The sequence below is a fragment of the Lasioglossum baleicum genome, chromosome 4 (assembly GCF_051020765.1).
Source record: "Lasioglossum baleicum chromosome 4, iyLasBale1, whole genome shotgun sequence".
Taxonomy (NCBI): domain Eukaryota; kingdom Metazoa; phylum Arthropoda; class Insecta; order Hymenoptera; family Halictidae; genus Lasioglossum; species Lasioglossum baleicum.
This window is the reverse complement of record NC_134932.1, coordinates 19,280,916-19,307,039: the sequence shown is the minus strand read 5'-3', so window position 1 is coordinate 19,307,039 and position 26,124 is coordinate 19,280,916. Positions and strand designations below refer to the sequence as shown.

The window sequence follows — 26,124 nt, the reverse complement described above, 5'->3', positions numbered from 1 at the left end:
TTTTATAGTCTGGTAAATGAGGAAGGTGAACGATAAAAAAATTCAATTTCCACTGTAATGCAATCAGGAACCCAGAGTTTGTTGACAGAATATGTTGATTACTGTGATACTTGCTTTGACGAACAAGATTTATCTAGCACTGAGTATCGAAGTCTTCAGTTGTTTTTGTTTTTGTTTACGTCGATCAAAAATAGTCGTGTGTGTTTTAGTTTCGAAGAAATCAGAAATAGTCGGAAATAAACCCATCACGTCAAAAATTGACTATAAGAGTCAGACCTAAGCCAGACCGTGTGCGATGCTCGAAGATAGTGGACCGTGTCGAATACGGGTGACTAAATCGGGCCGCTAAAAACCGAACGGGAGAAAGAAGCGAGCAAAGTGGGGTGAGGCAAGAAATATTACAACACGTTCGTTTCCTGTTTTCCAGAACCAGTGATGCCACCGCCGAGTCGTCGGAATCGTTAGCAGCGGGCCGAAAAAAATGGCCTCGATCTTGGGAGACGGAACGGGCCCCGGGGGCTCGGGACCCTCCCGATGCCTCTTGCTCCTACAAAGGTCCCTGGCGATTCAGTTGACTAGAGGCCCGCCTCCACAGGTTCTGAACGCTGGACAACGGGAGAGTCCCAAGGAGCATCCAGCCGACGAGATGTGGATGTACGATAAAGGTTACAATTTGTTTCAGGTGAGTCAACGTGCACTGCATTATTTTCGAAGAAAAAATGATAAAACTTTAAATTCTAGTGCGAGGTATCCAAGACCCAGCCCAGACCTAATATGTATGTAGATCCGGTCACATCATACCCGCTTCTATGTATGTCTGGAAACCAATATGTCAGCGTTCTAGCCTGTCAAACGTGCTTGAAATTGAGCTGCTTTACTTGTGTACAACTTTTAAACGAGTGAACTCCGCACTCCGGACACTAAAACTTGGATTCCGCGCACTAAATTTTAAAGTTGTATCATTTTTTTCGTCGAATTGTATATTACATTCAGAAAAGTTGAAAATTTTGGCCCCCTGAGTACGGAGGACATGAACTCATGGTGTTTTTTCACAGTTATTCGTAATTTTCATGATCGCTTCCGATTGGCGGAGAGAGCATAAATGTTCTTCGCGCAAGTCACAGAGACATAAGCTGTACAAAATTGCGAGTTACATCGCATTTTTATCAAGTTCATTAGATTTGTAACACGTTTCTCAAACTATCAGTTGCATTTTCTCGAGAAATCGATAGAAAGAATTAATTTTTTTAAATACTAAAATAAGGCACGGAAAAGACGGTTGAATAATTTTATTTTTGTCATTAAATGAAGTAAATCTACGTTATGTACTGAAAACGTAACGTAATTTTAAATTCACATCATTATGCAGATATTTTTATGTAAACTAATTGATGTATTTAAAAAAAGAACTAATTCAATCGAGATGACGAATTAGGGTGACAATGAGCAAATTCACCCTAAATAGATTAGGAAATCACAACGTGAATGAAGTTAACCACGACCGTGATCGTGATCCCGCGATCACTGTGATAAATCACTGTTGATGATTTTGTACGTCATTACTACCCTTGAGTGAAAGCTCAGCCCTAACTTGTATTACAATACTACAACACACGTATATTAGAAAAGTTCGAACACTTGAGAAAAGCCAGTCAACTTTTCGGTGAGGATTGAAATTTCGATGTTAAGAACGTGACACTGAGGCGGTAAGTTCGGCTTTCCCACTTATGAGGCATTTCTGAACTCAACAATGCGTCACCTGGCGTCTCTCGCGAAATTAAAAGCCGGAGAAGAAAAGAAATCTCACGACACGTCGAAGAGATGGCGCGACTGCGGAACATCCGCCACTTAACTTGTTACTTCGTCCTATCCCTCGGACAAGGTGGCCTCGCGAAATTGCTCGTAATTCATATTGTCTCATTCCGGCGTAACGGTGCATCCAATCAACGCCAATCTTACTTCGGAAACGCTGAGTTGTAAAAACGAGCGGGCGACCGGTGGACGAAGGGACACGTTTCTGCTTCGCCGTTCCTGTCGCCGTTTCCAGGAATTCTATTCAATATTACCCCTGCCCTCGTGTAATAAGTGAAAAACGCCTTTCTCGAGAAATGTGATTAACCCATCGGCAATTGAGATTACGTGGCTCGCTGTGTAATCCGGGGTGAAGGCTTCAAACCTGTCATTTCGAGACCCGGGAACGTATTTCTATTTGTATCGCGGACTTCATTTCAATCTACATATTCTCTACTTCTACTCATTGGTAAGCAAATTTTATTTAACATTAATCATACCATTACCGGTCAAAAATGACCTGTTCCAGATTATTTAGGTTTTACAATTATTGAAATAATAAAAACGATTGCATAGATATTTTTAGTTGAGCAAGTATTAGAATAGGAGCCGCCCGAAGTCTAAACAAAATCAATCTTGTCGTTTATATAAGGGAACACGTATTTACCAGGTACTTTTGAGGCTCGGTAGGTTTAATTAATGATTTACAATAATATTGTGTGTTGGATAAAGGAGTTCCAAATTATGGAATCTCCAATAATGGAAGTTCAATATAAATTGAAATTGTTTAGATTTAAATAAAAACATAACGGTGTAAGATATCAATGTAACTTTCTTTATTTTTATTTATTGGTATATGCCATATGTTTTAAAAATAATTTCATTGAATTTTTGGCAAACGTTCCATAAAAGAGTAACTAAAATGTTGATATAAATCCACCAGTATTGAAAACGATCTCCGCCCATTCATGAAGGGTTCGTCCTTGAAGAAGTTAATTACCCGAACGTCTCTCGTCGTTTTCCTAAATGATCAATGCGGGGTAGTCAAAGCTCGCGTCACCAAGGGAAATGAAATTGGAACGTGCCTTTCTATGGGAGAGTGCCCTTCACTTTCAATGAGCTCTCGTTAGGGGTGGAGCACCCCGAAGGGGGAAAGTTAACCGGAGTACGCGTCACGGACTTCGGAAAAGAGTCGGTAACGGTAGCTTGCGCGGAAAAGGGCCAGCTGAATCGCCTACAATAGCGTTCTTTCGCAACCGAGCATGATAGCCCGCCACTTTTTCAACCTGTTCTATGACCTCGCTTTAACACCTGCTCGGATGAAAATCTCTCAGCCGGTCGGGGAACTCTTTGTATGTATTGATCCCGCTGGAATTTAGGGTTGGCGAAATACTTCGAAGAAACTCCACGGGCTTTAAAGGATTCCAGGGGTTGGGAACTTCTTTAGAGGGTGAAAGTCGGAATGCTGGTTTTCGCCTTTTGACCGAAACCGACGGAGCCATTTTCCGACGAAGAGGAACGGCTAGGATAGCTTCCATGAAAAGTCTTGAACGGCGAATATAAAACGAAAAAAAATTACGAGCCTCGACTAGTCGGCAGTGAAACTCTCTGTTTGGAATTGCACGAACAAATAGATTGTTCCTTTATTATTTACTTACAGTGTATTTTTTACAGTGTATTATTACAGTATTACAGTTTGGGTGCTCTTAATCGTTAAGAGCTCTGGGTCTTCCAAAAATTAATGATGGCTTTTTTAACAGAGGATTTTGCGCCCAGCAAACTGATTTTACAGTTGTCGTCCGATGATAGTAGATTGCAAGCTTTAAAAATGAATTGTGTTTCATTATAATTCTACAGTTCGTGATTCTAGCCTGAGTTCTGAAGGCCTTCAAGGCCAAAAGCGTAAAGATTCCGTTAGATCCCGACCGGACGCCGAATATAGAATTGATATTCAAGCAACGGTCACGGTGTAATTGCCGAAAAAGTTTTCGAAGGTACAGCAACCGCCAAGGACCAGCTGTCGCAATTGCCCAAAGAACACGGTCTCTCCAAAGGCTACTCGGTCAAGGATACTCTATCGCGGAATTTCACGAAACGCGAATTTACCGTCCAATTACCGGCGATCTATTAGTACAGTGCACACGTCGGAGCTTTAAGTGGCTAGAACTTTGTCGGAACCGGCGTTCTTTCTGTCCACGGTTCAATGGCTGATTTCATATGCGACGCACACCGTGGAATGTGATCTGAAGCGCATCTCGCATGCATAATAGGCTGTGCCGTACTCTTGCGTAATTGCAGTGTACATACGCGGCGCGTCTAATGAGTTCCGAGGCTGGTTCGAGGGAGCAACAATGACTCGAATAGAAAATGTTACTTTCATGTAGGATCCAACATAACTGGCACACCTATCGACACGCGTAACGTAATCTATGAACACAACGGACACCATGGAGCTCGTAAAACTGGCTTAACGAATGCGCTTTTTATTAGCCAGTTTCATTAAAACATACCAGACATTTCGAAAACACTGGATCGTAAAACCGTTCTCCAGTTTTCCATTTCTTTTTGCGGCGGGGAATTTGCGAAACATTTTCATGCTATTTATAGGATTTCTATCGCTTCGGGTGTTCTCGCTGTCTGTTATGGCTGTAATTAGAGTCATAAACGCAAGTACCCATTCATTAATTCACCTCGTGCTTTTAGGTTAAATAGTGCTTCGCTCGTTTTTATGAACCGTGGCGTTTTTAATCAGTAATGTAATTTCCTGTGGTTTCTATTACTTCTCTTATAGATTTATGTCATTTATATGCATACAGTAAATATTCTATGGACGCAAGAAGGTGTTACACGTTGCATGCAAAAAAAATATCCCCTCCACTGCGGGGTAATGCCGTAAGGGCCGCGAAGCTCGAGCTGCCTCGGTCGCCGAGCACACAGTGTAAACATTTCGCGCAATCTGATCCCGGGACAGGTAAATATATCGGTGTGAGCCACTACTAATCCAATCGTAAAAACAAACAAGTTTCTTTTATTGCACGATGCGGTCTCATCGGAACGCTATTTTTTGCTGCGCTTCGGCCGCGCGCGGCCTCTCTTTACACGCGCTGTCCTTTTCTACGTTCGGGTCGATCTTTGAAGCACAAAAAAATGGTGTCTCTCTACGAACTATGCAAACGAACCTCCCCGAGGCACTTGCGTCCATCGAATATTTACTGTACTTGAAATTTCGGTATTTTTCTAAATTCCTGAAAAAATTAAAGTTGTTTAGACCACTTCTGAACAAAGTCTATCGGACTTTTCTGACTGACTAAATACGTCTCAATGCGAGATTTGATCGATTTCGGGATTCGAGCATTTCCTTTCCCAGTGCAGGTTAACTGAAAACAACGGTTAACAAATGTTATCATAACACGCATAGACAATAGCGGTTTGGTTCAAGGATCTGGGCGGTTATCGCTCGGTCGCTCGCATTTCCCCACCGGAAGTGCGGGATTAGAGATATCGGTGAATTTGCATAGATCGATAACGAATACTAGCGGCGTAATTAAGTTGTGCACGAGCTCGACGTCGCGCCTTTTCTTTTTCCGCGAGCGAAGTCGTTCGAAGCACGGCTTCGCGTAGATATTACTGGTCGATTCATAAATTTACACGATTTCTAGTGCAGATCGTAGAAAGTATTTGATTAAATCAAGTGAAATGCCTGGCGAAAAATTACTGGATTGGTGCGAAATATTCGTGTCACTGGAAAGCGCCATTACCAGTCCCATCAATTCTGTGACGTCCAATCTTCGAACAGTTCGTCGCAGTAAAAATGATTCGATCAATTTTCCTACTGAATCGCTGGATATGGCGTTCAAGCGAGTTTCCAACGATCATTCCGCCGATGATTGAACCGCAAATTTGAGACAAGAGAGGTTGAGAAAAAATTAAAAATTCTTGTCTACAAAATAGTTTGCTCGGGTCAGAAAATGGAAATGCGATAGAACTAAGAAATAGCTTATGTTGACTGCAATTTCTGAATATTTAAATCTCCGGTTCGAAGCGGATACCATCCCGCTGGTACGACTGTAATATTTATATTAATCGATGATCTTATCTCTATTTACAATCCATTTCCGCATAAGACTCGCCGGTGCACGGGGTAATACGATTCCGCGGTGCTTCCAAACGATGCACACTGCGCTCGTCGTACTGATCCCCGTTTCAAGATCGTGTTTCACGTTGAAGCGGAAAATGTATTGCAAATATGTGTGCTCCTGGCATAATATCCGCAATAAAACGATCCGAGATTTCACTCCCGCGGCGGAATGGAGCGAGCCCGTTTCTTGTTTATGCGCTGAAATTCAACGTGTTCATAATCGGACGGGAGCGCATTGTTCGGCGCATCTTTATGCAACCGCTCGAAACACAATTTGTTTCGTTCCCGTACGCTCTCTTCCTCGGCTTAAATCTGCCTGTTCGAATTTATTGCAGGAATCGAATTTTTGCCGTTCGAAAGGTCACAGGTTTGGAAACCGTCGGGAGACGAAGAGATGTCTTCGCAAGACTCGAGATAAACTTTGCCACGGTATCGATCGCGAAAAGTCATCTTGATTACGGCGACCCCGACCGAACCGTTCACCCCTTATACAAACTATACCTAGATTGTGATCTTTGCTTTATGTCGCCGAGCCCGGTATTTTCTCTTGTAATACGTTGCCACTAACATGACTAGTTTGATGTTTCAATAATATAAGTCGAGTGTTTACACAAGAAGAAGACAATGTTTGCAATGTAGTTAATTGTCTGGCATGCATTAAGTAGATTGTATCTGCAAGATGGAGCACCTAACTGCGCGTCTGTCAGCGCTTATATCTTCGTAGCTGCTTTTGGATTTGTAGATTGAATGATCTTTATGAGATTTACAAAGTTGAAGAACTCTTTCTATCCTATACATTTGTTTTGATTCAGTGTATGCAATTTTTATTGTCATCGGAACCTAAATATTGAGTAGTAATTTTATAGAGTCGTGTTACGTTCGATAAGTGTTTAAACACAATCGCTACCGACCATGTTCTTGACAGAGAAATTCCGAGCACATAACGGGACTCTTACTAAGCGACTAAGGACGTCTATGGTAGCGAACGTGTTAACATTCGCAGGCAACCAGATTGCGAATTTTTCGGTCAAGTGTGGATTTTTTTACGAGTAAAATTACAGAGCTGGAATTTATTAAAATGCAATTTATGGACCGAGTCTAAATATGTCATTAAATTTCGAATAACAGTGAGCGTTGGACAATCGAGTGCACAATAAGTACATAAAACTCGCAGTCCACTTACCTACAACGAGGTTTTCTATAGGCAATAAAGCTTCGTTTGTCCGAGAACAGAAGGTCGTTCACTATCCGCGGCTAGAGCGTATCTTTCTGAAATTAAATTGATCTTTACAAAAACCAATGTTCATTAGACTTGATTATTGTACGTAATAAATTGAATAGGCGGAGAAGAAAAAATGTACAGCCTCATATTTTAGCGTTTTCAATGCCTTTAAACCAGTTCGCCGGCACTCGTCGCGTTTCAGTAAAATCTATCGCAGACCGTGCCGTCGCGCTCGTGTGTCGCGCTTTCACTCCGCGGAACAGGTTTAATTTCATATTAGACCGTTTCACAGATATTGCTAATTATAATACGCTCTCCTTTTTAATTCCGCCGGCCGGGTGAATTCGTTCCGATGCGAAACGGAACTAATCCGTGCCTAATCCCGGCCGAGCGATCGCGCCCGCCGCTAATTATTATCGTTCCTAAGTTCGGCAAAGTGAGCGATTCCGGGAGTCGCCGAGGGGAACGCGTAATTAATTCGGGGCGATGTTTATCTAAACGCGTCTGGAGTATCGTCGATAATATTCCAAGGAGAGAAACGGCTGTTGTTTTACCGGAGAGAAGCCGAGAACGAGTTTCAAAGGTGTGCGTCGCCGCGTGCGCGCGGCTAGATCGCTCGATGTCGATGGTATCACCGAGTCAATTGTGGCGAACAACAATTAACCGCGGCAATAAATAAAGCGGCCTCGTGCATTGCGAAACGATAACGCCGGCTGTAGCTACAGCGGCCTCTACCGCGACTCTAATTAGTCTGACGTTTATGGTGCGTTGATCCGACCCACCGGCTACCCGTGTATTATCTTTCTTAATCAGATTAACAGACATATTATCTGCAGGAAAAGGAGAGGAAAAAGAATACGGGCTGCTCGAGCAACTGAAGTAAATATTTTAGGCTGCGATTCTGCAAGGCAAAGCGAAACCGTTTTGCACATGGACCACTCTCAGCCAATTTTATGATATGTCGATTTACGAACTATTAGCACTGTCCGTGCACGTCGTTGGTGTTCGGGTTTCACAAAAGCGGTCGCAAACAATCAAAATGGAACCAGAGGAGGATCTCGATAAGCCGATAATTTCCCGGAGAATGGAGCTCGTTAGGCCGCAGCAGAGTCCCCTGGTTCCTGGTCGATCGCGGAAATAGTATTCCCGGGAACCGGTGCAGCAAGGTATTGCCGGTCGGGACGCGTGTGTATATGACGTCGCCGGTGTTCAAAGCCGGGGGGACCGGACGACGACGCGTTCCTCGCGGTTGCACTCGCGTGTGCACGTGTGCTGCGCTGCGCTGCACTGGCACGCCGGTGCACTGATGCTGGCTGCATCTCTCCAGGAAGGTCCACGGAGTCGTAAAGATGCGGCGTACACGCGGCCGAGTTCCTCGTTTCCGCGCGAGCATTCGCTCGACGCGAAACACCGTGAAATATGCATAAAGATAAGGGGACGCCCTCTTCAAGGCGAAGGAACTCCTTCGGTCGCTTACGGTGGATTACCGAGGGAAGGACTAGCCGGCGGCGGTTTAGGATCCGTTCAGGCTGATACGCTGTGAACCCCATAACCTCCGAGGGACCGGTATGCCTGTCAGTCTCCGAGCAACAATGCTCCGAGCCGCCGAGCCGCGCCGGTGAATACAATAGAGCATATGTATCTAGCTGCTTTGCACACGCTTTGTCCTCGCGCAGAAATATCGCGCGGAAATTGACCGAACAAGTTATATGTATTGTCTACCGAGAATTTTTTCGAGTGCGGCTCCGCGTTTACCGCTGAAATTGTTCGGCTCCGAGTATTCTACATCCCTAAGCATTTGTCGCGAGAATGGCTTAGTGGTATACGCGTTTCCGCCATAATTTTCTTTGCGGGCTTGAAACTCTGAAGCCTTTGTGACACCATGACTTGGGGAACCACGTGCAACGTTTATACGTTTATAACAATAACAAGTAGGAGAAATACAAAATTGTGCGGATGTAATAACGTGTTTAAATTCAAGGTCATATCAAGGTCGTGTTACAATTTTCTCATTTTTCTTTTTCCAATCCTGCACACATCAGTCAGGTTTAGTATTCGCTAAGTCGCACGTAGAAACAACCTAAGTATGTAGTGTTGAAAATAGTTGCAGCTAAGCCTAAGAGTAATTAGTTTCGTATTGATCGGTGTTGTTACAACTGATAAGGTATGACTCGCAGGATGGGTTTTAGATGGACACTCAATGGTGTCTGTTACACCGATACAGTAGTTAAAAGTAGTTAAAAGCTATATCAAGCTGCAAATAAAATAAACAGTTCATTAAAATTTATCGAACCGTTACATGCACATGATTTTATGAAGTGATTAATGGAAGAAATATTATGTCCGCTTTAATCTCGTTTTTACAACCGAGTCTGCGACTTGTTCAGCCGCTAGGCGTCTCTATCTTTACGGTCTACGATGCCATAAAGAAAATAATTATTAATGATGTGGAACAGGAAGACCAAAGACGAGACCATTGCAGGCACTCATTTGCATACAGGATGACCTATGCAAACACCTTATACGATGTTAAGTGCGTACAGGTGTTTACATCATAAGATTGAATGCAATTTGTAAGCAAGGTCGAACAGTATGTTCTTCTATCATCTCCGCTGTCTCTAAACTCGTCTATCGTCGCGTACTGCTTCTTGCACAATATTCGCCGGGAAGAGAAGCTGAAAATAACTTCTCGACTTCATGATTCACGTTCTGATTCTATAGGAGATGAAAATACTATCCGGATCGAAAGACCAAAGTACATTCAACATTCGCACAAAAGGCATTTATGTAGTTTGGTCTATGAGAAGAATAAAGCACAGCAACACACGGAAGCAAACCTGGCCGGGACGTCGACCGTCGCAGCATATTTCATTGAAATCGGCGCGGTGAATCTCATTCCGCATAATTACCGAACCTGTTACAAATCAATGTAGCCAGCGAGACTACAGTTAAACAGCGTACACTCGATTCGAAAAAGTCACGTCGCGTGCATCGAGCGCAGCGATTCTAGGCGACGGCGATAATAAGCGCATATGCGACACTTCCTGAGCTTCGGGCCCCAAAGAAATGCAAATTGCAAGACGTTCCCCTCCGAGTTACCGTTATTACGCTTCGTCGTGTTACCTCGGAGACAACTGCGAGCCGACCGGCGAACGGCCGGTGGACGCAGACATGTACATTGGCGACGATTTGGTTCCTGACGGCGCATAAAATCCTCGACAGTTGTTACCAACATTTACATAACGACGGCGACGACGTCCCGAGCGTATCCCGGTTACCATAAAACGGACAGCCCGTTGGGTACCGGCGCGTGATTCCTAATTAGGAGCTAATTCGCTTCCCGGATACGTCCTTGCGCGGCGCAAACATTGTTTGCCTTGCTCACCGGCCGATTCTGTTCCTTAAATGACTGTTATTACGATACGTTGATCGCGTTACCTTGAAGATGCCCGGTGCAGCAATCGAGCGGACACTTTCCATCCGCATGGCGATTTCTGCCACGAACTCCGCGCCGCAAAAACACCATGCTTTGTGCCCGGCCTTCTCCGCCCATAACCGCAGCGTAACCAAGGATACCAGTTTGTTACATTCACTTCTTTCGAACAGAACTGCCGTGCCGATATTTGATTACAAACATTTTCTATCGGTCATGCTTGTCGGGCACCTCGAACATGATACTTCCACGAGGATGATACCGTCGAGAAAATCTTCGTCCAACAACTTAACCTGTCAACTGTTTCGCTGGTTTTTAAGAACGTGCACTAAAAGGTTAAGAATCGTTGAACTTTACATTTTCTTCCTTTCCGAGAACGTTTTCAAAGATCTAGGGCAATCTCTGTATCCACAGAGGGTCTTATAATATATGGACATATCATTAGCGATGGATTCAGCACACAAATATAAGAAAACAAATTCTTCTGAGCACATGTACCATGCAACCCAGTTTTCGCAATACTATTTTTGATAGTACCAATTATTCGCAGAATCGGTTTCAGCGCATGAAAGAAGAAAGTTGCTTAAAGTTTTCTATGATATATAACATTATACAAATAAGTTCGTTGCCGATATATTTCTTCAGAAAATAAAATTCTCCGTTACTTCAGTTTTCGAAAGTCTAGAAAACGGTACAAACGTCCGTGGCGTCACCGTAATGTATTGAAATTGACAATAAAATTATAATATCGTAAAGAAACTCAAACCGGTTTCGTAGAGTGGACGTGCCGAGTAGTTTCTAGAGTTCTCCAACTTTCAGAAATTCAGTTAATAAGTGTAAAAAGGTTGACGGATGGTGCAAAGACGCTCGCATCACTTTATGATCGAGATGTTTGACCCAGAAATGTTCGAGCATTTGAATTTATGGATCGATGGTCCTGCAGCAGCATAAGTTCCGATGAATCTACGAACCAGGGATTGAAAACAGTTATGGAGAATCGGAATAATGTCGGTGATTTGGAAAACACTGTGATCTCTTTGAAAAATAGCTTGCTAATGAACTGCATATTTCGATCTCATCGAGCAGTCTTTGTACATGTTCTTTGACGAAGCAAAATAACAGAACTGAAATGGAAACCGATATCATTCGTAACAGTTGTAACATTAGTTCGATTCTTTACGACTGTTTCCGTCAGAATAGATCTACATAACAGTTTTGAACAGTTAGTTTCGGAACCTTTTCAATGCAAACGAATTACCCGCTCTGGAGACACGCATGCCGTTGTCTCCAAAAATGGTGACCCAAAACAGTTGCATACAGAGTCGACTAGATAAATCTCCAGGCTTTAGCGCCACCCACATGCACCGTGTAGAGAAACGAAATCCGTGAGCGAACTATTGGTCAACCGCAGTCGACTGCTAACACGAGCCCGCACGACTCAGCCTCCACGGTTCATTTGAATGAAAACTCATTGCCAGCTTCAGAAATCAAGTTTTACAAGTACCCGATGCCGCAATCTCACCGGCAACAGGAAGTCGACTGGAATAGGTATATACTGCAGTTTCGCTCGAGAAAACTCGTAACTTCTCGCCCCGAAAAGTCCCTCCGAGTAAAGTAGCTCCGAAAAGGAAAGAAGCGCCCGGGCAATCCTCGATCAGCGCTCGATCATCGGCGGAATAAAAAAGCAGCCGGTAATTGGCAGCAAATCTCCTCGTCAAACATCCAATTTCCGAGCGCATTAATCACCTCGCGCCGTTCCGAGTGTGCTTCTTAATGCGCCGCTCATGCTCGTAATTTCTGCTCTAGAATGCTCGACGAGGCTCCGCGCGTGCACTGGCGTAACATCCCGATCTCCGATCCGACCGTTACACGGCCGAGGAAAAACGAGTAGGAGAACGAACAGATCGGACGGGTGGCTTCGTATAATCAGATATTAATTAGGAGAAAAAGAGCATCAGCAGGAAAGAGTGAGAAAGAGAGAGAAGTGGTCGCCGGGAACAGTTGAGCAATCGGTGTGTCGCCCTGAAGCGTGGTCGAAAGTAGTGGGTGGAAAAAATCGATGTTTCTTTTCGTACACTGACACAATAAGCCTTCGAAAATACTCTCCAAAAATTTTTTGGGCTAAAAAAGATAGTGCTATTTCAATAGCATGGTAACATAGCACTACAGTTTCGAAAAGATTCGTTCAACCCCTTCAGTTATAAATTGCGGACTTATGCGGAGTTGAATATCCCCTTAATAAGGTTTTCACTTTGCTTTCGTCATAAAAAATTTTCTGATCGACAAAATTACATTTCTGCTCACCCTAGTTGTTAAAAAATTATCTACGAAAATATTGATTTCCATAAAGACTAGTTTAATTCTTGAAGATTCGCGAATTTTTGTGTAAATCGGACTGCCCGTTTAGGATTGTGCGCCTATGGTCGTACGCGAACGTATTCTCTTTATCAAACGATCTGCACTGCCCGGTTCCCCTCCGGTTCTGCTCTTGGAGTGATCCAGAACGCTCGAAACGCCGTGGATATTAAAGGAGATTCTTCCTGGCTGTTCCGTAACCGTCGTCGACTCTGTAAATCAACGGTCCTGCATTGCGAGCGCACGCGAATTTCATCGAGCATGCACGCGAGAGGCAGAGAAGACTCGTTTATTCACGTTTATGCCCATTCACCGCGAAGACGCGTCCTCCTTTATTTGTTCGCCAATTTAATTGCGAAAAAATCGACCGGCCTCTACCTACCCCCGACCCCCTCCCTCTCCCTCGATTCCCTGGCCACCCAATCCCTTCAGAATAGCATTTGCTGCCCCTCGTGGTATCCAGCCCCCCTAGTTTCAACTTTACGATGACATAGAACGACGTGGCCGAGAACACCATTGGCGTCCTTCTTCGGGTTGCAGTTTATGCTATCACGCCTGGTAACTTAACCACTCCTCGCTCTTTTTTTCTGTTTCGAGATTCCCGTCGAGGGAATCGAACTTGCTGTGGCACTTGCTGAACAGTCGGATGTTTCAATTTCCTGCGGACTTCGATCTCTCGTGTTATCTCACTAATAAAATCAGTTCGTTAAATTGATACTGAATTGTGTGCCAAATCTTTTTGAACAATACAGAATCGTGTGACCTTTTGTACGAGCATTTTTTCATCAAATAAACGGCAAAATATTAAATAACATTTTTTAATGTAAACACATCTACATTAAAGAAGTTTCAATTGTCAGAGTGGAATAATTTGCTACCAGCGAATTCAAGTCGAATGCAATTTTGAAACTCAGGAATTCATATTTCGGTGCACCGAAGGAAATTTGACCGTGTCCTGTAAGTAAAAGAATGAGTCGGTAAATGCTTCGGAGACAAGATTTTTCGACTGGGCAAAATAGAAAAGTGTACGCCTATGCCCGGTAACCAGGCACGTAGTTACACCCTGTTAGATCCCCCGCCCTGCATTGCGTTCGCGCGAACGCGCCCCGCATTCGCGCGGTATTAGCATATAAATTATGTTATCGTGATTTATGTTCGCCAGCCGCGTGCCCACACAGACACTGACGGGGGGGCTACTGATTAAAATTCACGACGGTCAGATCTAGAAGACTATCAGACGACAATGCGCCGACAAATGGATTAATTTTCGTTCGAGTTTCCTTTTTTAAAGGAGAAATGGCTGTCCTTGGTCGGACGGGATCGGGAACCGGCATGCTTCCACGTTGATCTTAATAACCCTGTTCTCGTGTTGTTAGCTCTTTCTTCTCTCCGTTATTACTTCTTCTCATAGCTCTTTGTTCCGATGATGTATCGGACGTTTACCTCATATTGTTTCATTCTAACAAGGAGAGGTCACAGTGGTGGGGTCGTAGGTTTTAATGAAACTTTTCCTGGTGAATCTAAAGCAAACAGGCGGGTCCGTGTCCAAGCGTTTTTGACAATACTCATTATTCATATATGTAATTTTTGGAAGTCTATGATCCATAGCTAAACTTGGTTCACGTTGTAAAAAATAGATCTGTCAGATAACAATATTGTTGCTAAAATAAAGCCCGGAAAAATTCAGATGTGATTAAGAAATGAAGTACACAACAAGGGTCTGCTTGTTTTTGCTTTAGATTCACCAGAAAAATGTTGAAGCTGCATAGGTCTGCAAGGCTAATCTTCGCGAACGAGTGTCGCATTTTCAGACTTCAGTTCGACCGTACAACATTCCACAAGAACTACTGCGACGAAAGAAGCTAGGTATGCCAGGCTAACCTTCACCGTTGAAAAACGTGCGCAAACCAAACCTAGACACAAACGAATTAGCGTCCAACGATTTTCAGCGATCTAGGCGCAAATCGCGTTGGACACGCGTCGACTTTCTGATTCAGTGATCGAACTAATAAGCCTGAACACTTTCTACTGTACGGTCGTGGACGATTCCGTCGCTTTCTTGTCGTTCGGGTGATCGAGCGAAGTTTCCGTCGTTAGGGAGACCAGGCGCGCAAGAATGCCGCGTTATCCGCGGTCGAATCGATTATTCACGATTTCCTATTATCCTCGTCGACCGCAGCCTTTGCGTCATTCCGTGGACGTCCGAGGGCCGTCAATCGCCGAGGAAAGTCCTCGAGGACGACGACGAGAAGATAATTCGCGAATGGCAGGCGACGGGACGTTCCCCGTCGCGTCGCGGCGTGTTCATTTGTTCGGCTCGTCGCCGAACGTTTCTACGGCCTCGTAGCCGAGACTCTAAAAGGATAAGCATGCTCGCGAGAGCACGGCTAGCATATTGCATAATAATTAGTGGGCAGCCAACGACCGTATACCCTGCACAGTGAATTGCCGCAAGTTCATTGCCGGCAAGGATATAGCAATATGAACGTAACGTGCTCCGAGAACAGCGAGCCGATTAGCAACGCTATTCCAAGCTCTTTCTCCCCTCTCTCTTTCTCTTTCTGCCGCCCTGTGCCTCGCCTGCCTTTCGACCATTTAGCCATTTCGAACGATCCAGTGTTTCTACGTCTCCCTGTTTTCCTTTTGCTCCTGTTGCTTTCGGGGCCGGTGTTATCGTAAGTAATGGCTGCCGCGAAGAACGCCGATCGACTTTACGTACTGTTTACAATGATCCCTGCTGGCTTTATGCGCCGTTTCCAGGCACTTTTTTTGCCTCCTGATGAATTTACGCGGTTGCTGCCCCTTTCTGGTCGCCCCTTCTTTCTGCGGAACGCTGCCGTGCGATTTGGAGCAACCGTTCCCTTCGAAGTTTTGTCGTTACGCCGTAAATCCTGATAATTAATTGTAACAAACTTTCCTCTGGCAAGATGCGGTGTTCAGCAAAACAGACAAAAATATTGGCACCACTTCTGCATTAAACGACTCGATTATAAGAAAATTCTCAAAACGCACGGCGACTTTATAGAAACTTCGAGCGGTGTATGGTAGTAAACAGTCATTTTGATAACCGGGAAATTCTAGTTTCCGAAGGTTCGGCTTGCCAAGGAGGCGGGCGAATCGTTGTCCGCATAATCTCCGCGGAAACCGGAAATATTCCGTCCACGTAAAGGCAGTTCATTCGTTTGTCAACGTCCGACGGCATTTGAAAATTCGCTCGTGCTCCGTGGTCCAGTGATCGTCCCGATTCGAGATGCACGCGGGGAAGGGAATTTCTTCGCTGGTCGAGTGCACAGGCACAAAACCGAGAGAGCTCGATGCTCTAGTTCGACCGGAGAGATACAATTTGCCCGTGAACGTTCCGTCGCGCCGCGCCGCCTCGTTCGGGAGCGAATGCTGCATTTAGACGCGATTCTCGATCGGTGAAACTCCTCGAGACAGTCGTTTCTATCGCGGTTACGCGCGCCCAACGAATTCTTATCTATGATTTACGCGGCTCCCGTAAGTCGATTCTTCCGTTTGATACACGATATGCTCGCCTGTGTGCGCGAATCAATCCGATCAGGGAATAATGAAAAGCGAGAGAGCGTTTCCCCGTTACAAAATCCGTGAAAGGGTACCGCCGGCATTTCACCTTTCATTAAGACGTTACTTAACGCGATGATTTAACAGATTTATCCGTGCCAAGGCGGACTCAAGGATGCACGCTTTTGTAATCCTTGGGTTTAGGTCTCAGGGTTGGAGAAGCACCGGTGCAGTTCGGCGCGCAGAGGATCCTATTGACGAGCACAGGTTGATAAATTGGTTAGCAGAAGCCTTGATGTATTGTTATTCTTACGTTCGTAGTAAATTAATCACGAATTATTTTAGCCAGCCACAGCGACCACTATGCGAATACCACATAGTAGAACACTTGTGGCTGTAATCTAGAGAGAAATGCAGTTAAGAAAAAGTTTTATGTTTGACGGAAATGTGAACAACGAAAGCCGTCGCAATGAACGCATCCTTGTGCACAATGTAAATGAAAATAGATTAGCAGAAGTCACGGAGTGAGGCGGTATCGTAAAGAGTTTGATCGAAAATTGGCATTGCAATTGCCCGTTCGAAAATTGGCGAGCAAAACCCAGAAGCAATACCGATTGGGATAATAAACACGTTTCAACTAAGTGGTTTCCGGTAATGCCGACGCAGTCACCGATGCATGAACGGTTTTTCCAGCCGGTGTTTGTTCAATTTGCGTCGATAGAACAATGTAGCGCACTCCTCGCGAAGTGCAAACTTGTTCGATTGCATAAAGTTTCTTGTGCCCGGCTATTGGCTCGTGTCCTCACTGGATAAATAATCAGCAAACCGCGCGCCAAGATCGATTTCACGAGGTCATTCCCTTCCCGGATCCCTTTCGCTCGCAACGAGGCATCTTCCGATCTGGCAAAACCTCATTTTTCTTGCTCGGCTGAGCATGCCGCATGAAAGAAAGCGATTTCGTGGCTAAACGTGAGCGCTGCCTCGACGGCTGCTGCGTCGTCGCCGACGCCAAAGTAAACGCTTCTTGCGGTTAACAGGACGCTGCCACCGCCCGTTGAAATACTTTCTACGCTGTATATTTAGGTGAACGTGCCGCGAAAACCGTGAAACACAATGCAATCGAAATAGGGAGACCGCTATTACGGTCGATTGAACGAAAGGGAAATGTGCTGGAGCGACAACGATTCGTGAAAACGTCGCTCTTTTGCTTCGGAACGTTTCAAAATTCATTTTTATTCGAAAACTTTGCCACAAAGGCTGCACCCGGAATTTAGATTAACTCGTTAATTAACGCATAACTCGTCGGAAGGGAAGGCCATAACGAGCTGGAAATAGTCACATTCATTTGGATTAGCCGGGCGTAATGAGGCACATTCCGTGTCCCCAGAGTTTACCGTTCGAAAGTTTCTAGGTGACAAACATGTACACTTTCCGGTTTTTATTTTAGGTTCGAATCAGTTTCTCACTTATCATTCTGTGTACAATTTTATGTCGTGCTAAACTACATTATTCTACACTAATGAAATATGAATAAATTCAATCCTGTTATTATTATAAAGGGATGTACGTCAGTCTTGTTTAAAGGTGGAGGTAGTTCTAGTGTTAACAGATGCCTCTTGGCGGCAAGATGAAGGTCGTTGGAAAATATTTACGAAGCCAGCAAAGGTGATGCATATACTAACGTTTCCAGCTGTGCCGCATTCGAGCAGACCCCCTCGAAATTCGGTGCCATTAGCGAAAAAGTCACAGCCGGTGAACACGAGTGGCACGACGGTCGATACATGGTGGAATTATTCGAGACGCCTGCCTGTGTGAGGAGTGTCCCGGGGGTTGAGTGTTTTCAATCGAGGCTGGAGGTGAAAAATGTCCTGTCAGGTGCAGCGAGCCAGACCACGCGGAGGGCTCTTCAGCCTGGTCTGTGTTCAATGCGAGAACAGGGACCGCGGGGAGGAAGTAAAATCGCTTTGTGCCGGCCTCCGCCAAATTGGCCGTGAGATCGATATTACAGGACAGGGTAAAAAGGCTAGCTCGAAACGGAACTATTCGAAAAACAAACTGCCGCGCGTCTCAAATCGAACATCGGCGAAGCGGTCATTAAGAAAGCGAAGAACAGGGCGGACTTTCGAATGAAACAAGAAACCATCAACAGCACTGCAATTAAGTTGGCGGCGGCGAAGCGACGACGCGACGGGTCGGCTACCAGGAAAGAACGGTAGGATATGTAACTCGAAAACGAGAGCTCCCAAATCCCTCGTTACCATCGACGATCACGAAGAAATGCGGGAAAGACCGTGGACTATCTGATCCTCTCTCGAAGTTGCCGGACTTAATTCCAATAGGACTTTTTCTCTGGTTCTCTGTAATGCGTTACACAAGGGTGCCCGCTTTCTATCGAGTTACATAAATCATTAATAACTCTCAGGCAATAATGCTTTCAACGGTAATAACAAACAATATTTCCCGATTCCGGTGAGCGAACAGCTTTGGAGAACAGCGTGAGTTACAGCTGGGGCCCTCTCCTACCTCGAGTGGATATGATCATTGTGAACGGGGGCAGGAGTATAATGCACTGTTCGATCCGCAGAAAGGCAGCAATGAATCACGGCGGCGCGTATCGACCAATCGGCGCGGACACTTCTCTCTAATTTCATGGCTTACCGTGAAGAAGAGGGATCCGGGGAAGCGGAAACGGTCGCAAGAAAGGGGAAAGCGAGAGCAGGGACGGGGAATAGTCGGTGAAAATCCGACGGGGCCATTCGTTTATGAGCACTGTCTGGCTTATTCCGTCCCCATGATGGGTCCACGCCTCTGTATACCGGCAGTAACCACGCGGGGATATATCGGGGGAGACATTGCGAGGGTGGCACAGTTTCTCGGCGAGTTACGAGAAGGGTGAACCTAAACGCAGCCCCCTGGCAGTAAACACTTACCGACTCGACCGTATTTCAGAGGATGAATCCTCCCGCCAAGATTCTATCTCCTCTACGACCGTCATCCCGATAATGGAGGATGTATCATTGTTACGACGCTGTAGACGACAATTCGTGGCGGATTCGTATGGTTCTCCATATGTTGCGCAATTGCAGGGAAAAACATCCGAATCGTTCTTCTGGGAGCGATTGGCGGTCGGTCGTTCACTGTGGTCGATTGACGCCAATGTCCTCGTTAACGTTCCGCAAGAATGAACGAAAATGTTTGTGAAATTTTTTTTATGTAAGCTTACCCAACATTGTGCTGCAGAATACAGTTTGAATGACATTATTGTTTAGGATATCTGGCTATATGCGCAGGTTGCATTCTTTCAAAAATGTGAAAATACGCAAAGACTGACAAAAAACATAACCCCATCCTGCGCAGATCATCAGTTAGTGTAGTTCTAAGTGCGTCGAATAAGCAATATTGCCACAAAGCATGGTCTAGGTCCACCAGTTTATGGCCACACTTGCAGTTGGTATGATCAACAACGCCTAGACGGAACAATGAAGCGACCAAGTTGTAGTAATTGGACCTGATACGATTAACAGAAGTGACGAACTCCCTCCTAAGACTTTCAAAGTTATTATTTGCAAACCAAGGTATTGGATAAGAAATAAAAAAGAGCTCAATTTTGTGAAAATCATTCGTCCCATTGGTTTCTATGTTTAAAATAAATAAAAACCATACACTGCCTGACCGTCACGCCACGCTTCAAATAACATGCGCATAATTAATTTTATGACAGCGAATCTGTTAAACAGGCAGTGCAGCGCATCATAATCGGCAACGTTGAGAAGACGCATCGTTCAGAATAAATTATCACATGTAAGTTAGATGTGCCCATAAAGGGGTTGTTGGATTTCTAAACTTAGCAGATGACGGAACTACTGAATTGACGATGGATTTCTTATTATCCTAGAGAACGTGTCAAGGTGCAGAAAGCTTTGCTTGCAAATAGCAATGAAACTGCGTTATCTGAAATTAAAAGTACTTTTTATGGCGTCGAGAGTCCCCTAATCACATAATTTTTCCTTCCTGCAAGGCAAAGACGACGAAGAGTACCATAAATGAAACTATTAACAAAATTGCCATTGACTGCTGTTTCAGAGCTTCTTGGAGGCAAACTCCAAATGCTGGTGGAACGCAGCACTGGTGGACGCAACCCGGCAACTCAGGTACAAGGGTCACGTGTCACCGGGCGTGCTTATGGTTGGAGGACCACCCTGTGCCCTCGAGGTCTTGAGGGCAGCCTGGGCTCGGAATGTCCTACGACCGCCAGCCGATCATGCGATCACCTGTCTCGGTGAGTATACTGCACAGTCGATAGAACTCCCGTGATACACCGGTATAAACACAATTGTTACCGTGGGCGGTAGCTGCATTCAGATATTTGGCTCGTGGAAAAAGTATTCGATCCGACGACTTGAATAGGTCAATTGGCTAGAGCAGCAGTCGTTTGTCTGGGTCCGAATGAATGATCCGAGTTTGTATTGTTGGAGCTGTATTGTGGGCTGGCGTTGTCGGTGCTCTGTGCCAGCGATAAAGTATGTTTTGGCAGCAGCTCCCTACTGTAGTATGAAACGCAGCAGCACTAAACGTGTAAATCGATAGAGTAGTAATATGGGGTCGAATGGCACAGTGCACTACTTGACCATTTCGTTGTATATTCTTTTTTTACTGTTCCGCAAGGAATCGTATATTTTTCGAGCAGCTTTCGAATATTACTATTTTAAGTAAAAGGGAGAGACATCTTATCGTGTCTCCGTTTAGCCAAGCTAAATTTCGAACGGCATAAAATTAAATGGAGATCTTGGAAGCCCTGTATAGCCTGTATACCGACAACAGAGTAGAATTTTGTTTCAGTTTAAAGGAGACGAATGAAATACGTATACATACGTATTTAGTTGGTTCCGCTCCAAATCTTCATCACGAGCCTGACTCGATGTTATACAAGGGGTTAATAGTTTCCAAGATAAAGGACCAAATAGGATATGCAATCTTGTGGGGTTATTTTCACCCGGCGAGTGCGAACAACGCTAAGAGTAAATCCATGTGATGTTGCGCGAGTGTCATGAAAATTGGAGGGGGTGACGACCACGTGTCGGTGTCGGCACCATAGACGGACGACAGACATAGACGAGCAGAGGCGCGCAATAAACGGAATTGTCATGCCACGCGGTTGTATCTCGGATCGTTAAAGGGGGGAAGCCGATGATAATGCAAATTGGACATGGCGTTAAGTTCTCGCGCGGACGAATGCTCGCGCCGCGCTGGTACGTTTAAATCGAGGAGCGGGCGCGCGTATCGGCCGCTTTATCTTTACGCAACCACGGTTCTCGCTTTATCGCCGCTGCTTTACCGCGTTCCTTTCCGAAGCATTCGAGCTCTCGGCGGCGTTACCTCGCGTTTCCATGCACTTACGTGCTTCCAACGCGCTACCAAGTATTGTTACCTGTCGTCGTTCCGCCTCTCGCACCGCTGTGAAACGTGAATAAAACCGGCCGGGCCCCACCGTCGTATCCCGGGCGCATAATAGAAACACGAACGATACATCGATCGGCGCGGCAAGGTGTCGCGCGCGTTTTTACCACCGCGATCGTCACCGTTTCCTCCGGGGCTGTGTTCCTCATCCAAAGCTTTTTCCCTCCTCTCCCCTCTCGCATTCCTCGCCACCTTTGCCATTTTTCCCGACTCGCGTTCCCCGGTGTCTATATACACCCACGCACCACTGCACCTCGCATACCAAGCGTATGCTAATATGCGCAAGTCCCGAACCGCATTGGCGTAACGGCGCAATTAATAAGCCCGACCCGACCCGTCTACGGCCGTCTTTATTCTCCCCCCTGCTGAACCGACCGCGTTTCATTGTGTGCGATTTAATCATTTGTTTAAATATTCGACACAAAATTGGTCTTTTAACCCTCAAAAATTGAATTTTGTGGTCGTTCTTCGTATATAAAATCGTCGACTCCATTTTTGCAGTTTTCTGCATTCGAGAGTCCTAAATGTTTCGCATTTAAGACATGAAAACTGTGCTCCTAAAATCTCGCGTTAACCACCTCGTCGGCAGCGTTCGAGTTTCGCGACGAAAAACGGCGTTGCCGCCGTAGACGAGCGTTGTAAAGCGGTCGCAGTTTTACGGCTTGTTCGGCGCGCCTTGAACAGTTATCAAAACACCTATAAAACCTACACTGCCCTTGGTTTTCCGGCTGCCATGAAACTCGAGCCAATGGTAACGGTAATGCCCGGAACCGTAGTCATCGGACTCCCCGAGCTTATCCCGTGCTGGCTAAGATTTCCGTTTTATCAGCAGAATTTAGACGCTGATAAACGTGCTCGATCGTGCAGCGGGGCATTCTGCAAGCGTTCCTGCACGCGCCTTTGCTGTTCACCAGTTCGCCAACTGAAGAAGAAAAATGGTAACGATAGCCTCGTTCGTTCTACATCGTTTATCTGCTTGGATTATAGAGCATCCGTGGTATCTACGCTTTCCTTACAGGATCGCTTTTCCCTCTCTTGCTTCCACTTACTTCTTTTTCTCTCCGCCGTTCCTCGTTCTCTCTCTCTCTCTCTCCGTTCGTAGTCTTACGTTCCTCGTTTTTCGTTCTGCCGTCCTTTTTCTAAAATCCAGCCGGCTTTATGCTCTTGGACGCTTGTACACACCTACACGCGACTATCTCGCGTATCGGTCTTATGCTAATGTATATGCATTCCAACATGCCTGGACACGAGCATATAATTAATGATAGCTTGTTCTCGCGGGGTACTTCTTTCTAAAGGCGGCTTTAGAAAATTATTCGTACATTGTTCGCGGCCTCGTTCGTTACCGCGTTCCCGCGTCGAATATTCCCGTGGATCGAGCTCTCTCACCCCCCGTAAACTCCCGTACGACCACCTCTTCTAGCCGTAATAAGAATGTCATTCCACTGGCTGGCCAACGTAAGCCTGAAATTGATCGCGTGTCGCGCTCCAAAGTTACTCGAGCATTTAATAAGGTCCCAGCCATAGTCGGCCATCGATTGTCCGGCTGATCTTCCGTATAAATTTCTTCTGGCTCCTCGCGCGCCCCGGCCATTGGCGCGATTTCAAGCCATGGATTGGGGAGTTGACACCTTGATCGGTTAATTTAGCGAACGAACGGGAACCGAAACAATCCTTGATTCTACCAATCGTCTCCCTCAGTCGATATTTTCCTTTCGATCCTGCACTAACGGGTTATTCAGAGCCGCCAATTTTAGACAAGTTATAAAATCAATAGTAGTTTGATTTTTAATGATTTAAAAATTAAAAAAATTATGTTAGCTTTTAAAAGACTTAGTTTTAATCTATTTCACGACATGAAAATATTTGAATTAATTCCACGTATTTTATACGTATGTAGAAACGGACTACTGAGCGTCGGAAAGCTGCGTAGGTTTTCACGGGGTGCGCGCGCGTTTTGAATTTCACATGAAACGATCACGGTCGTCCGGATAAGCGTTTGATCGTTCGGAAGATTCGTTTGGTCGGTTGGCTGGCGGTCTTCCAAGCGAGTCCCCCTATTTTTTCGGCGTGCGGGGCGAAAAGGAGCGCGGGGGTGGGCTCCGCGAAGCAAGGGAGGCGAGCAGGTCGTAAGTTTGTAAAACTGCCTCGTAAAAATAAGGTCACACGAGGCCGGGGATAATATTAAGCGAGCTCCTACGCCGCGCGGTGAGCGCGGATACCCACGTGCATTTGCATAAGCCTGGTATGCGAGATAGTCACGCGTAGGCGTGTATAGATACGAGCAGGGCCCGCGAGTCTAAAAAACGTGGAAACAGAGTAAAAAGAATGCCGATGAACAGGCTGGCGGAGAGACGGGAAAAGAGAGAAATAGAGAGAGAAAGAAATGTGGAATGCAACCGCGCGAGAAGGCCGTGGAGAAAGAATTGCGCGCGAGGAGCAGATAGACGACAGAATGCTGTCCCGGTGAGATACGCGTAATTGCAGCGCCGTGGCCCGGGGAATGTGGAATTTGGAACACGGAGAATGCAAATGAGGCGGCGGAGAATTATTAAGGAGGCGATGTGTCTGTGCGATCCTAAATATGGGACCGGGGCTTAGCTCGAGACATACGAGATTAAGTTACTACTCTTCTTTGTCGACATCCTTACTTAACCCTGTCGGGGACGACGACCGATCGTCGGTTTCATTCTGTAATACTGGTGCCTCCGAAGTTCAAGCAACGACGGCAGCTGGCGAGTGCAAGCGGGTGCAAGATCGTCTATCCGCGGCGCGAGTGAACTGGTTCCGATAAAGCAAGAGCCGCAGCCGCGTAAAGATAAGGACCGTGAGATAAACCAACACCGCGATTTAAACACTCCCGCTGCTATTGCCGCGGATCCCGTCGATAACGGAAATCTAACGCCCGGGCTCATTTACATTCCCATCTTGAATGATCCACGATAACGACACGCTCCGCGGTCCCCCTTTTCTCGATTACTTTTCCGATAATTCCGTCTTAGAACTTTAGGGCCGAAACTTTAGGCTGCTATCCCCTAGTGGGACGCTTGATTCATTGGCTGGGGACATCATTTTAGGATAGAGCAATCCGATTATTTCTAGTGAGTGTGGTTTCGAACAAGTTACACACCATTTTTACGATGTGTACCGTAAATTCCGCCATTTTTCATTTTACCTGTTCTTAACAATATACTTTGGCGATGATACACCTTTAAAAATATTAATACGTAAATTGTCTCAATATTTTACCTAGCACTGTAGATCGCAAGAAAATATACACTCACAATGTTCATGATTTCTCTGAACAGAGTTAAGGAGGATCTCTATTCGTTGACACGAATATCCACAAATAACGTAAACGGGCAATAAAGACCTTAGAATTGAAACGATTTCGTACAGTCTCTGGTAGCTGGATGAAACTATAGATTTCGCAGCGAGGAGGGAATAGCAGACGATAAAAACGAAAGCTCTTGAAACCACGTATGTCGAAGTAAAAAGCTCGGCAATGATAGCCGTGCGAGCGGGTCGGCCGAAAAGAATGTGAATTAGCATAAACGCGGCGGCCGCTCGCTATGATTCCGAGAAATATTTTCTCCCGTGAACCAATCGCCTATTATTTACGTCTCCTCTGATACGGTTCTTGGCGAGCTCCACGGCGTGTTTCGCGGATTTTTTCGCGCTTCCGTGGAAACAGAAGCGTTGTATTATGGTAATGCCTCGATATAGTCGCGATTTCTCCGGCCCCGCGAGCGCATGCGAGCATAGAATGCACAACGCGAGGCGAGTTTCACGCCGGGCAACATAATTGGTCTGTCGTCTACTCGGTGGACAGCAAGCTTATCCGATCTCTCTATTTCCCAGTTTCCAACGGTGACTGTGACTATGTCACCTCCCGAGGATCAGCGGTTGGTAGTCGCATGCCTTCCCGGCGTTGATAGTCATCGTCCCCGGCGAAGCTTCCTCGAATATACGCATTAGGGACACGCATTACGCGCCAATACTAACTATGGCCTCCCCGGGATAATAAACCGAGATCCGCAATCTTCGTGTCGGAAGACTCGGCCGGTTGCTCGTTACAGAAATTGCGCTTTATAGGAACGCGTGCCATTCGTTTTGCTCCCCGTGCCGCGGACGAAATTTATGAAGTACCCATTGATTCGTCGAATTAACCCCGCGTGGATCGGAATCTTCTCCACTGTCCAGTAT

At 45.6% G+C, this 26,124-nt stretch overlaps 1 protein-coding gene across 2 annotated transcripts in view; it reads left to right on the top strand.

Annotated features, from left to right (window-relative positions):
- The window catches only part of Knockout (Stork-head domain-containing protein knockout), a 146,065-nt gene that overhangs the window by 64,250 nt on the left and 55,691 nt on the right, over window positions 1–26,124 (top strand). For both annotated transcript variants that reach the window (XM_076421948.1, XM_076421947.1), the window contains exons 2-3: window positions 428–682; window positions 20,545–20,740. In XM_076421948.1, the coding sequence (XP_076278063.1) occupies window positions 482–682; window positions 20,545–20,740 (397 nt within the window). In that variant the 5' untranslated portion in view covers window positions 428–481. The remainder of the gene's footprint in view (window positions 1–427; window positions 683–20,544; window positions 20,741–26,124) is intronic.